General features: G+C 44.9%; 1 protein-coding gene across 1 annotated transcript in view; it reads left to right on the forward strand.

The window, feature by feature from the left end:
* Window positions 1–510: 510 nt before the first annotated feature.
* Window positions 511–12,798, forward strand: part of CYBB (cytochrome b-245 beta chain) — a 38,655-nt gene continuing 26,367 nt past the window's right edge. Inside the window, exons 1-3 of the mRNA XM_085006310.1 lie at window positions 511–630; window positions 3,031–3,126; window positions 4,604–4,714. Of these exons, the coding sequence (XP_084862436.1) occupies window positions 586–630; window positions 3,031–3,126; window positions 4,604–4,714 (252 nt within the window). The 5' untranslated portion in view covers window positions 511–585. The remainder of the gene's footprint in view (window positions 631–3,030; window positions 3,127–4,603; window positions 4,715–12,798) is intronic.

Genomic DNA, 12,798 nt, shown 5'->3' on the forward strand with positions numbered 1-12,798 from the left:
TGGCTTTTTAAAAATTGCCCCTTGGAGTTCCTGTTGTGGCGCAGCAGAAACGAATCCGACTAGGAACCATGAGGTTTCGGGTTCAATCCCTGGCCTCAATCAGTGGGTTAAGGATCTGACGTTGCTGTGAGCTGTGGTGTAGGCCAGCAGCTACAGCTCCGATTCGACCTCTAGCCTGGGAACCTCCATATGCCTGGGGTGTGGCCCTAAAATAAATAAATAAAAATAAAATAAAATAAAAATTGCCACTTGATAACCAATCGGTCAAAAAGTTAATTCACTGGGTAAAATACCATGAATTGCACTGTTATTTGTCTCTCAGTTGTAGAAAGTAGTTTCATTTCCCCCTGTGTTTAGTTGTGATTGGATCACTGTAGACTTTTTTTTTGTGTCATTTTTTGTGTGTGTGGTTTAAAGATTTAAATTTGTTATGGAAACAAGCTTTGCAGTTGACCAATGATTTGCTAATTTCTGATAATAGAAAAGGAAACAGATTGCCCCAAGGCTGCTGTTTTCATTTCCTCGTGGAAAGAAGAAGCATAGCAGAGAAGAAAGGCAGACTCAAGGCATTCAACCTCTGCCACCATGGGGAACTGGGCTGTGAATGAGGGCCTCTCCATCTTTGTCATCGTAAGTACCAAGGAGAAAGACATGACAAATTCTCTGACTTGTCTGGGTTCTCTGGGAAACAAGAAGAGAGCCAAGCTTTTTTGTTTGTTTGAGAAATTGTGTTGAAACTGATTTACTGTGGGAGCCTGCATCCATCTGTAAGCTGACTGAGTCCACCCTTCCAAACTTATTCGTGGAAAGAATGCATCTGGGGACTCGCTTCACCTAGTTGATTTCTGGAGTTTGTACTGAATTAGCTAGTTACTTATGACGGAGCATGATAATGGGAGAGAAAAGAATGTATACATGTATGTGCACCTGGGTCACCGTGCTGCACAGTGGGAAAAAAAAAATGTGTTGGGGAAATAACAATTAAAAAAAAATTAGCCAGCATTTCACTGAGGGAATAGAAGACATTTCATGGTAATGATCCCCGAGTCTCAGTTGCTTTTTAATGTTTACTCGGAGGCAGATTTCTCTGCTTTCTCTGTATCTATACCATCTAAAAACTGGGCAATTGAAATTTTATACCGTTTTCCAAATAACGAATACAAGACCGGCTCATATATGGGAAATTGGCCTTTATTTCATTCATTACACCAAAAATAGTTGAAGTTCTTAACTTTCTTTTTTTAAAAAAAGATCCCCTTTCTTCTGAGGTAAACTTTAGTTATTAGTGAGGTTTTTAAAAATTCAAGGGAAGGAAATTGAAATAAGCTATCTAGACACATATGTATAGATATGATATATATACAGATATAAATCAATATAATCTAGCTTGAGAAACAATTTTTGTAAGTAAAGATATGGCTGATTTTCGAATAGACGTGTTGATTCCTTTAGTTTTTAACATGGCAAAGATCAACTATTATTTTAAGATAGTGGTCTCACCAAAGCAGTGATGGATGATTGGGAAGGTATAAATGTGATTTATAAAGAGATTTTCCAAACAGCCAATTAAAGTAGCATACAGATGTTAGAAAGAACACTTGTGGGAGTTCCCATTGCGGTGAAGTGAAAACGAATCTGACTAGGAACCATGAGGTTGCAGGTTTGATCCCTGGCCTCACTCAGTGGGTTTAGGATCCAGGGATGCTGCGAGCTGTGGTGTAGGTGGTAGGCATGGCTTGGATCCTGTGTTGCTGTGGCTGTGGCGTGGGCCGGCAGCTGTAGCTCTGATTTGGCCCCTAACCTGGGAACTTCCATATGCCGTGGGTGCAGCCTTTAAAAGAAAAAGAATAAATAAAGAACACTTATGAATGAAATTTTTGAAGGAATTTTTCACAAAGTAAATATGAATCTTTGAGCTTAGAGAGAAACTAGTGGCACAAATAATAAAAACATGTAATGACAAATATTGTGTCATTAAAAAATTAAGCCAAATCAACATTCTAATGCAATATAGACTTGTTTTGAGGACTCAGAGCTGTTAACCTGATTTCTTATCCCCATTTTAAAAACAGAGGACTCCCATAGAAAATAAGTTCAGAAGTTCCCACCGTGGCGCAGTGGTTAACGAATACGACTAGGAACCATGAGGTTGCGGGTTCGATCCCTGCCCTTGCTCAGTGGGTTAACGATCCGGCATTGCCGTGAGCTGTGGTGTAGGTTGCAGATGCGGCTCGGATCCCACGTTGCTATGGCCCTGGTGTAGGCCAGCGGCTTCAGCTCCAATTAGACCCCTAGGCTGGGAACTTCCATATGCCGCGGGAGCGGCCCTAGAAATGGCAAAAAGACCAAAAAAAAAAAAAAAAAAAAAAAAAAGAAAAGAAGTTCAAATTATACTTTGAGCTCCCATCGCAGGTGTCCTGTGACCTCCATCTCAATCATACACTCATACCCTTGAAAGTGAAGACACAGCTGGGAAAACGAGCGAAAATGACAAGGTTAGGGAATAGAGAAGTTGTTCGGGTACCTTCTTTAAAAGAGAGACTCTTCTCAAGCGTCAAAGGGCATTTAATAGCTTCAAAGTACAGCTAAGAAAAGATGACTACTCTGGAGCCATGTGGCGGAGGAGGTGATCACACCTATGAGAAGCCACCCCAAAGCCCTGCTGGGGCAGGGACAGCATGGGGACAGATTCCTTTCCCTTCTCTTTTTGAGAAGCATCACCTGTTATCATCTGTCTTTCCAAGAGGAGGAGAAAGACAGGAGGGGAGAGGGACTGATAATAACTTGGCACACTGGCCAAATAGTAAAACAATCATGGGGGACCCCACAGGGTGAAAGGGGACACTGTGGAGTCACGTAGTGACTTGTTGCAGGAAAAATCTGGCTCGAAGCTGGTTCCACCTAGCACTGTAACCTGTCTTTGTCAAAGGCCATGCTTGGGGAAGTCTTGACCCTGGGCTGACTCCAAACTAGTGTGAAATCTATCTGTTGAAACCTGCAAACTTGACACAACCATTTCTGTTTGTGCAGCTGGTATGGCTGGGGTTGAACGTCTTCCTCTTTGTCCACTATTACCTGCTATATGATACGTCAAAAGAGTACATTTACACTCGAAAACTTCTTGGGGTAAGTACTGGCCAGCTCACATGTCTAATCAGTGGTTCTTGTTCCTATTCCTTTTAACATTGTAAATAAATAATTCTGACCAACCCAGACAGCCCCAGCATCCTCACCCCCTCCACTGCAACCCACCCCCCGAGCGAGAGTCTTTAGGGCTTCCAGTGTGGGGGAAAAAAAAATGGGGCTGAGCATCCCAAGCAGCTTCCCTCCCCTCCCGAGACAAAGGACTCTGGAAGGGATGGCCTGGTTGGCGAGCCTGATCTAGGGGTGACACAAGTGGACCAAATGGGCGTTTCTATATTCTCTAAATCATCTGACTACTTTTGTGCATGGACAGCTCTACTCCTAGTGACCTGTTTTGAAATAATCTTCAGGAAATAAGCCTCTCCCTACAGAGGGAGCCTTTGAGGAACTTGCCCAAAGGTCACATTTGTTGGCTGGGCCAGCAGAGCGAAGCCCCCCCCCACCCCCCCCCACCCCCCGCCACCAACTTTTCTTGGCTCCATTAGCATTCTCAGTTTCCTTGAACTGCCAGAGCTCTTCTTCATCATAAAGGAAAATAATTATACTTACGGCTGCCCCCAGAGGATAGCATTTATGACCTCATGCAGAAACCGTGTCGTCATTACTTCATAGTATTCATTATGTGTCATACATCATATGCATAAATAATTATCACATGATTATACCACATTATTAGTATTATTTGTAATTTCTTATTTTCATTTAATGATTTTAATTTTTTCCATCAGAGCTAGTTTACAGTGTTCTGTCAATTTTCTACATTACAGCAAAGTAAAAAAAAAAAAAAAGAATGTATATATACCACATTATTATAATTGTTAGCTTATTCAGGTAGATGCTGAAAAGGATGATTCCCTGCCCCCCCCACCACACATTTCCCCCTTTTAAAATATGCAACTTCCTCAGGCATTATAAAGAACAATGCCAAAGTGTTACACCATAGCAGCCTAAGTTAATGTTGAGGTTAGTCTAAGGGGTAAGAAAATCTTTACAAAGCCCCAGTTTCTATACCGAACTCTAGTTAATCATGTGCTTGCTTAAGTGTGGAGGAGGAAGCAAACTGATGTCTGCAACTAACTTTGAAATGCATGAAAAATACTGTGTGTTGGTGGATGGATAGATGGATGGATGAATGAATGAACAGACAGGCGCTAAAGCAACAGAGTAAAATGTCAAAGGTAGAGATGAGTAAACAGGTATTCACGGTGAAATTATTTCACATTCTCTTTATGTTTAAAAAGGTTCACAGTACAAGGTTGGGTGGGGGGGGGGGCAAGGGCCAGAGTACAAAGGATCTCAGCAGGCCCTAAAAATAAACCCTTGTTTCTGAAGGACCTTCCGTCTCAGATAACTCGATGAGTCTGGAGTGTGGGCCTCATGCTGAGAACCCTGGGGAGTGGAGAGGGGGGGTGTTCTGGGCTCACAGGAGTCATCCAGCTTCTTCTCCTGCCTCTTCCAGTCTGCGCTGGCACTGGCCAGGGCCCCTGCCGCCTGCCTGAATTTCAACTGCATGCTGATTCTGCTGCCGGTCTGTCGAAACCTGCTCTCCTTCCTTAGGGGTTCCAGTGCGGTAAGAGCCGACGCTTACAAAATTTGAGTTCCTCAAAGTTGCAAAGGCCATCAAGAGAAATGCCCTTTTTTAGGAAAAGCAAACCAATGGTTTGGGAGGATTCCAACCTCGGTACAATATTCATGAGCCAAGCCAGGCTGTATTCTCTGGTTTTCTTTTTATATTATTTATTGCTGGGACAAACATCTAACCTGGAAAACAGGCATTAAAAACAAAGCAAAACAAAAACAACAATCAATCAACCTGTATCTCACCAACAGCCATAAAGCACATGTGCACACACACACACACACACACACACAGATATACATGATATGACATGTATATTAACAGGGATATATGAAACTGACATGAAATTTGGGAATGCATCTTACAGCGCCATGTTTTTTCAGAATTTTTAAGGCAGAGCAAATCTCTTTTGTTGATAACATCCCAAGAAAATGGAATCAATGAGCTCTGAGTTACTCTATAATAAATGTGACAGGTGTTAGGCCCATGGGATGGAGGAGTTGAGAGCTTTCTAAATGCCCCGGGCTCTTTCACCCTCACTTCAACAATTTAGTGAGCCCCTAACCCATTGCTAGAAGCAAAAAAAAAAAAAGATTATGTAGGAAGAGCTTTTGTAATCTATAAAATGGTATACAAATTTTTATTGATATTATTATAGAATGCTGCGAAATGGGGAACTTAAAATCTATACAGGTACTCAAATTAATGATACAAACCAAACCAAAATATGATGGGTCCCACAAAACATTACAAATTAGGAGCCACAGGGAATCTGAACAAGGATGGGGAAATTATATCAGGTGCCTTAGGGGAGGAAGAAAGGCTTCTTAGAGAAGGTGGCATCAGATATGGGCCTAGAACGATAAATAAGCCTCTAAGAGGTATAAATGAAAGAGAAAGACATTCTGCATGGAGAAGACAGTGTGGACATAAGCACAGGAAATGGCGAGGAAATCATATCCTTTAAAGCCCCATGTGAGCACGACCTGCAGATTCTCTTTGGATGTGTTTGCTATTCCTGACCCCTTCCCAAAGTTAGGGATGGATGACCTGGTGGGACCTACTACTCCTTAGTGACTAGTAGCCTCTGTTTTTCCTGTCGTCTGTGTGTGTTTTGTTTTTCCTCTTAATAAAATGTATGTTTTATAGTAACTAGCTTTTTAAAAAAATGACCTATTAATTAGAGGTCATTTACAGTGGAGAGCCATGAGCCATCTACTTTGCTGGTAGTGTCGGGACTGTAAAGGGCAGGTGTCTGAGGTCAGGCTGGAAAGGAGAGCTGGAGCTTGGCTGGCGAACTAAGACCTTAAGTGTATAATAGCTGAGGTGTTAATACTTGATTGCCAATACTTTGATTGGCAAGCAAAGACTTCATGGGGGAAGGAAAGTGATCTAACCTGTCAATGACCCTTAGAACTTGCCTTGATCTCTGCTTTGTGTTCCTTAGTCTCACTGAATTCATATTGACCCTAAGAGGTGTTTTTCTTTAAGAACTCTACAGCATTCACTTTGCTAATATAGGCTTCGTAGGCTACAACCAACGGTAGACGTTGATGACAAGGATTTCCAAATCCTCTTCTCCACCTAAGAAACCAGAGAGGTAAAAGTCCACTGGACCTTGTCAAAAGTTTTCTTGACAAGCCACCTATAAACTCTAACGCAAGTGCCTAATGAACATTTGCAAAATGAAGTTCGTGGACGGTAGACTTTTTATCCACCCCGCCCCCCCCCCCATTCGAAGACTTTCTATGTAAAGGAAGTAAACCCTGAGGAACAGGCAGTGTTTTCACCAGCACAACCTGTTAAGACATCCTCGTTGCCCCACAAGCCCACATTGCACCGCCATTGCGTCGCCATCCCCATGAATGGCTAATGTTGTAATGGTCACTTTGAGGCTTCCTGGGGCCTCAAAGGAAGATCCTTGTGAGGGTCTCTAAAGACAGGGGTGAGATGGGCTGCTCTTCAAACTGTAGAGACGCTCGGCTCTCTCACCAGAGAGATCTGCAAGGATATAGTTTTAAAAATAAGCTGCAAGTTGGGAGTTCCTGCGTGGGTTAAGGCCCTGGCATTGTCTCTCTGGTGGCACAGGTCACAGCTGCAGCTCCAATTCAATCGCTGGCCCAGGAACTTCCATATGCCTCAAGTGTAGCCAAAAAAAAAAAGCAGCAAGTAACGTTCTTTTACAGATGGGATGTGTCCCTCCTTCCAGATTTCCCAACCTGAAATGTAAATTTAGCAAAGAATCTTCTTTTCTGATGGGGATTAAAATGCATGCACATGCCGCGACTCATGTTGGAAATGATAATAGCTGCCGTTTACTGAGGCTTCGTAGACCTCACCTTGTGAAATCTTCATGTCAGGCCTGTGAAGTGGGGGTGAAATTTAAATGAGAGTGCAGGGATTCCAGCGCAGGTCCTTGTGCCCCCAGAGCCTGTTCACTTTCCTATGTGCCACCTAAACTCAAAACTCCCTCGTTGTGATGTTATGGTCTTAGAAAGCCCATCATCTATGTGAATGTTGGGGCCGGCTGAATAACCAAGGCTAGAAGTGGCAAGGCTGTTTGTTTTTGTTTTTGTCTTTTGCCATTTCTAGGGCTGCTCCCGCAGCATCTGGAGGTTCCCAGGCTAGGGGTCAAATCGGAGCTGGAGCCACTGGCCTATGTTAGAGCCACAGCAACGCAGGATCCGAGCTGCATCTGCAACCTACACCCCAGCTCACGGCAACGCCGGATCGTCAACCCACTGAGCAAGGGCAGGGACCGAACCCTCAACCTCATGGTTCCTAGTTGGATTCGTTAACCACTGAGCCACAATGGGAACTCCGGCAAGGGTGTTGTAATTCAAGGCTTTGTTAGTAGGCCTTTATGCAAATTCAACAGTCACAGAACTTCAGTTTGTAGTCGTCTTAATCATTTAGACTTGGCTTTGTAATCCCTCTGGTTAGCTGGAGAAAGAAAACCCCAGGGTTGGCTCACCTCAGGAAAGACAGTGGGAAAGACTCCGAGTCTGCTCTGTTCTTGATGGGGAATGGGGAGCTCAGCATGCAGAAGTCCCCAAAGAAGCCTTCATAATTTCAAGTTGCCATGCAGAATCCAGTCCAGTTCTAACTGGATGGAAGTTCTGGCCTGAAGATCAGAAAGAAAAGGGAGCAGGAGTTCCTGCAGTGGCTCAGCCGTAACAAACCCGACGAGTATCCATGAGGTCGCGGGTTTGATCCCTGGCCTCACTCAGTGGGTTCAGGATCCGGCATTGCCGTGAGCTGTGGTGTGGGTCGCAGATGCAGCTCGGATCCTGTGTTGCTGTGGCTGTGGTGTAGCTGGCAGCTGTGGCCCCCATTTGACCCCTAGCCTGGAACTTTCTATATGCCAATGCTGCAGCCCTAAAAGCGGAAGAAAGAAAGAGAGAGAGAGAGAGAGAGAGAGAGAGAGAGAGAGAGAGGAAGGTGAGGGAGTGCACTCTTTTCCATAACCTTATATAGTCTGAAAGTCAGAAGCCCTCAGCGATGCTCTATATCAAAGCATGTGGTCCAAGGCTCTTGGACTTCCTGTCTCATAGTGTTGTTTTTAGCTAAAAAGCAGGTGAGATAATGCAAATGCAAGAATGAGTATGAATGACGTTCTAAAAGTGTATTAATTGACTATGCCTGTCAACTAGTGAGTCATCACTTAACACATTTGTTGAGGGCCAGCTCTCTATGCAGCACTGCGGACAGAGGGAGTAGAGCGTAAGGCATCAAGGAGCCCCGAGCTCAGGGAGCTGAGAATTTTATGGAAGAGACCGAAAATAAGCATGTAATTTCGAAATTACAGACAGCGCTATACACATCAAGCGGTGGTCTTGGCATTTTTCTGAGATTCTACACTGCCACCTGGTTTCAACATCACCGATGCCTTCTCTGCCTGAGTGCTGTAGATTCAAGGCTGGCTTTACGATTTCTCCCAAATTGCATATAAGTATCTAAATCAGATTCATTTGTGGCACTTGTGGTGAGACCAGGTGTACATAAAACAGAAATGGCAGTTTCCCTAACACTCATGTTACAGAAGCTAATGTTATGCTCCATTAAATATGCACTTCTTTTTTGTTCCATTGCTCACTTTTTCGAATTTTGTGCTCTCGCAGTTTGAATGAAGCATAGAAATCTGCTGAGATGACTCAGGACTCGCCCTGGCACCCGAATGATAGCTTATTGAGATTGGGCAAGGTTCTAGGTGACAGTAACAGAGGAACTTCCCTTTAGAGGGCAATGGCAGGAGTTTCCTTGTGGCTCAGTGGGTTAAGGGTCCAGTGTTGCCACTGCAGCGGCTCAGGTCACTGCTGCGGTGCAGGTTCCATCCCTGACCTGGAAACTTCCACATGTTTCGGGTGCAGCCAAAAAAAAATCAATCAAGAAAATACATTTGAAAGAAAGAGTCATTGGCAGAACGGAGAGAAGTGGTTCATTGAGGAAGCTGTGGGGCAGGATGGCAGCTGGGGTCATTAGTAAGTGGCTGGTGATAATTTTCAGAAATGATTCAAAAGCGTAAAAACAGTATCTATCTGCCTGGTCGGGACGAAGAAAAAAGATCTGAGCAGTCACAGGCAGCAAAGCCCTGCCTTCACTCTAGCAACCCACCATCTCGCCCCCTTTGTCAGGAAATGATGAAGAATTTGTAGCTGGAAGCCCCCTGTAAGCATGGCTTATGGCTTCTCTTGGGATGTATTTGCCATTCCTGACCACCCTATGGAGGATGGCTAGGAAAAATTAGGGATTGGGGCCCTAGTAGGACCCGTTCTACTAGCTCATTAGTGACCAAGAGCCTCTGCTTTGCCCTTCGATAAAATGTATGTGTTTCATATTAAATAGCATTTAAAAAAAAAAAAACTCCCCAGTAACAGTAGAGTACTGCTGGGTGGACCTTGTATTTCACAAGCATCTCTGTCCATTTTTCTGGCACCCGGTTAATTTTTCTCTAACAGTTTGCTGCTCAAGCTGATAAGGGGCATTGAAACCTATTATTTCATATTTTTGATGATCCGTGTTGATAGTGATAAGGGTAGAACTATGGAGACAGTGTAGAGACCAGGACAAAACCACAATCCTTTTCTTCAAATTCAGCATCCAGGAGGCAGTACATTTTTCCCCCCAAGCTTTCAGAATGATTTGTCCGGAAGTAGGAAAGGAAACAGCGTGGCAAGTATAGCTCTGTGGGTAAATACATCTCTATAGGTTTATTCTTTTATTATTTATTTATTTATTTGCTTTCTAGGGCTGCACCTGCGGCATATTGGAGGTTCCCAGGCTAGGGGTCGAATCGGAGCTGCAGCTGGAAGCCACAGCCACAGCAACGCGGGATCCAAGCCTCGTCTGGGACCCACAACACAGCTCACAGCAACGCCGGGTCCTTAACCCACTGAGCGAGGCCAGGGCTGGAACCTGGGTCCTCATGGATACCAGTCAGATTCATTTCCGTTGAGCCATGATGGGAACTCCCAGTAGGCTTAGAATAATGACCTCAGGTTCTCAATCAGTGAAAATGTCATTTACCCAGATTATTATGAAAGGATTGTTAAAAGTCCATGTTGATATTGCTCTGCATACAAGAAGCTTACCCTCTAGCTGGGGAGCCATGCCACGCCAGCCAAAGACTTAAATAATGATACCCAAACAACCGAGGGTCTCTTAAACAGCTCTCAATGAATCTATGAAACAGACCTATGAGGGACGAACTATGATAAATATATAGGTGAGAAAGCTGGGGCGTGAGCAATGTCGCAGAGCTAGGTGGGAGGGCTGGGATCCCAGCACAGATAGATCCGATGGCACATGGCTTTCTGGCTCTGTGGATTCCCATTCTCTCATTCTCAGGACTCCAATCGCATCTGTCATTCCAATGAAGACCCTATAAATGATCCATTTCTGTGTAATCAAGTTCCCCAAACGCAGAGGCTTAAAACAACCCCCATTTCCTAGCTGGCCGCTGTGGGGGTCAGAAGTCCAGCATCCCGTGGTTGAGTGCTAGGCTCAGGGTGTCACAATGCTGACATCCAGGTGTCAACTGGATGGACTTCCCATCTGGACACTCTGGGTAAAATCATCTTCCGAGCTCATTCTTGTTGGTAAAATTCAGTCCCTGGCAGCTGCAGGAATGAGGTCTCTGTCTTCTTGCTGGAAGTTATTCTGAGGCCACTCTCAGATCTGTGATTTCCTTGTATTCCTTGCTAGGTGGCCCCTTCCATTTTCAAGCCAGCCACAGCATATCAAATACGTCTCATGCCTCGCATCTCTGACTTTGAGACCCGGATTTAAAGCACTCCCGTGACTGGGTCAGGTCCACCCAGATAATCTCTCTCTTAAGGTCGATTTGGGACTTTCATTGCCTCTCAGAGTCCCTTTTACCATATAATGCAACAAAATCACAGGGGTGTCATCCCATCATCTTCAGAGGTCAGGCCCCATCCACATTCAAGGGGAGGAGATTACATAAGGTCATTGGGGATCAGCTTAGAATCCTGCCTGCCACAAGAACTCTGCACAGCCGTGGAGGAACCTAGCAAACAGGACAAAAAGATTTCCTTAAAATTGTAATTTAAAAAAATGCAAAGAGGTAGAACAATGTACAGCCCTTGAAATCAACAGAAAAGACAATGAGGCTATGTAAGAAAACAAGGACCATTTTTCAGCAACAAAAATGTAAAATAAGTGATTTCACCCAGGAAGCCCTTACTATGAGAGCCTGAGTCACTGCTTCGAGCCATCAATGGACACTTAGTTGTAGCCGCTGCTGTTGGTGGTGCGCCCGTATTCCCTCTGCACTGACCGTTCAAATACATGGGGCAGCTACCTCCTGCCAGCCCAAGTCATTCTCTGCCTGAGGATTTTCATTCATCCCTTTCCTGGGACAAGCTTGAACTGCCAGGGAGTTGATGCCCTGGGAAGAGCCCTCGGCCAATGATGGATAGGAGTTGGTGGATGACTACCCAGCTTCCTAACCCCCCAGGTAGCAGACCAAGCAGCCTCTGGGGGCGTGTCCTACGCCGTCCCCCAGGGTCTCCTGATGGGAGATCCCGCTGATAAGATATGCAAGTGGTAGCTGATGTGAGAATACACCCTGTACTGGTTGCCTTCCCTTTCCAGTCTTACCTGCCCTAACCTCACTTAAATGCTTGTCTTGGGAGTTCCCGTCACGGCTCAGGGGTTAACGAACCCAACTAGGATCCATGAGGATGTGGGTTCGATCCCTGGCCTCGCTCAGTGGGTTAAGATTCTGGCGTTGCCGTGAGCTGTGGTGTAGGTCGCAGACGAAGCTCGGATCCCGCATGGCTTTGACTGTGGCTGTGGCGTAGGCCGGCAGCTGCAGCTCTGGTTCGAGCCCTAGCCAGGGAACCTCCATATGCCATGGGTGTGGCCCTAGCAAAAAAGACCCAAAAAATTCTTGTCTTGATTTTTAGACATGTTGAACAAAGTGACCCTATCTTTCCGCTAGGTTTGATGGGAAAGGGCATGACTAAAAACAAATAGACTTGAATCCCAGGCAATGCGACAGTTAGCTTTAGTCTTGGTGTCAAGGAGGGTGATACTTACCTTGTTACATTAAACGAGGTAATGATTATGCGTAAACTGCCTGGCTCCCAGAAGACACTCCATAAAACCTAATTGTTTTTTCCTCTTTCTGGAATCCTCAGTGTCTCCGTTACTAGTAAATCTGCAGTTCCAGGAATCTGCTTTCCTGATCCAAACAGTCTGCCCTCCCTAAGTGGAACTAACCCAGACGTAGTGGAGAAAGCACAGTTTTCCGTGCGATTCTATTTTTCCGTAAAACCAGAACATTTTTGGGAAGCCAAATATTTAACACCCCTACCTTTAAACTGAATATGTATAGAAGAAGATGACTGGGATTCCATGAGAAGCTTTTCGTGTCACTGATATGAGAACCTAAAACTTTGGTTAAGGAGTTCCCGTCGGGGCTCAGCGGAAACGAATCTGACCAGGATCCATGAGGACTCAGGTTCAATCCCTGGCCTCACTCAGTGGGTTAAGGATCCGGAGTTGCCCTGAGCCATGGTGTAGGTCGCAGATGCGGCTCGGATCTGGCG

The sequence above is a fragment of the Sus scrofa genome, chromosome X (assembly GCF_054392235.1).
Source record: "Sus scrofa isolate SSC_HxYL_T2T_F1_AM1 chromosome X, Sscrofa_HxYL_maternal_Yorkshire_Landrace_v2.0, whole genome shotgun sequence".
In the NCBI taxonomy this organism is placed as follows: Eukaryota; Metazoa; Chordata; class Mammalia; order Artiodactyla; family Suidae; genus Sus; species Sus scrofa.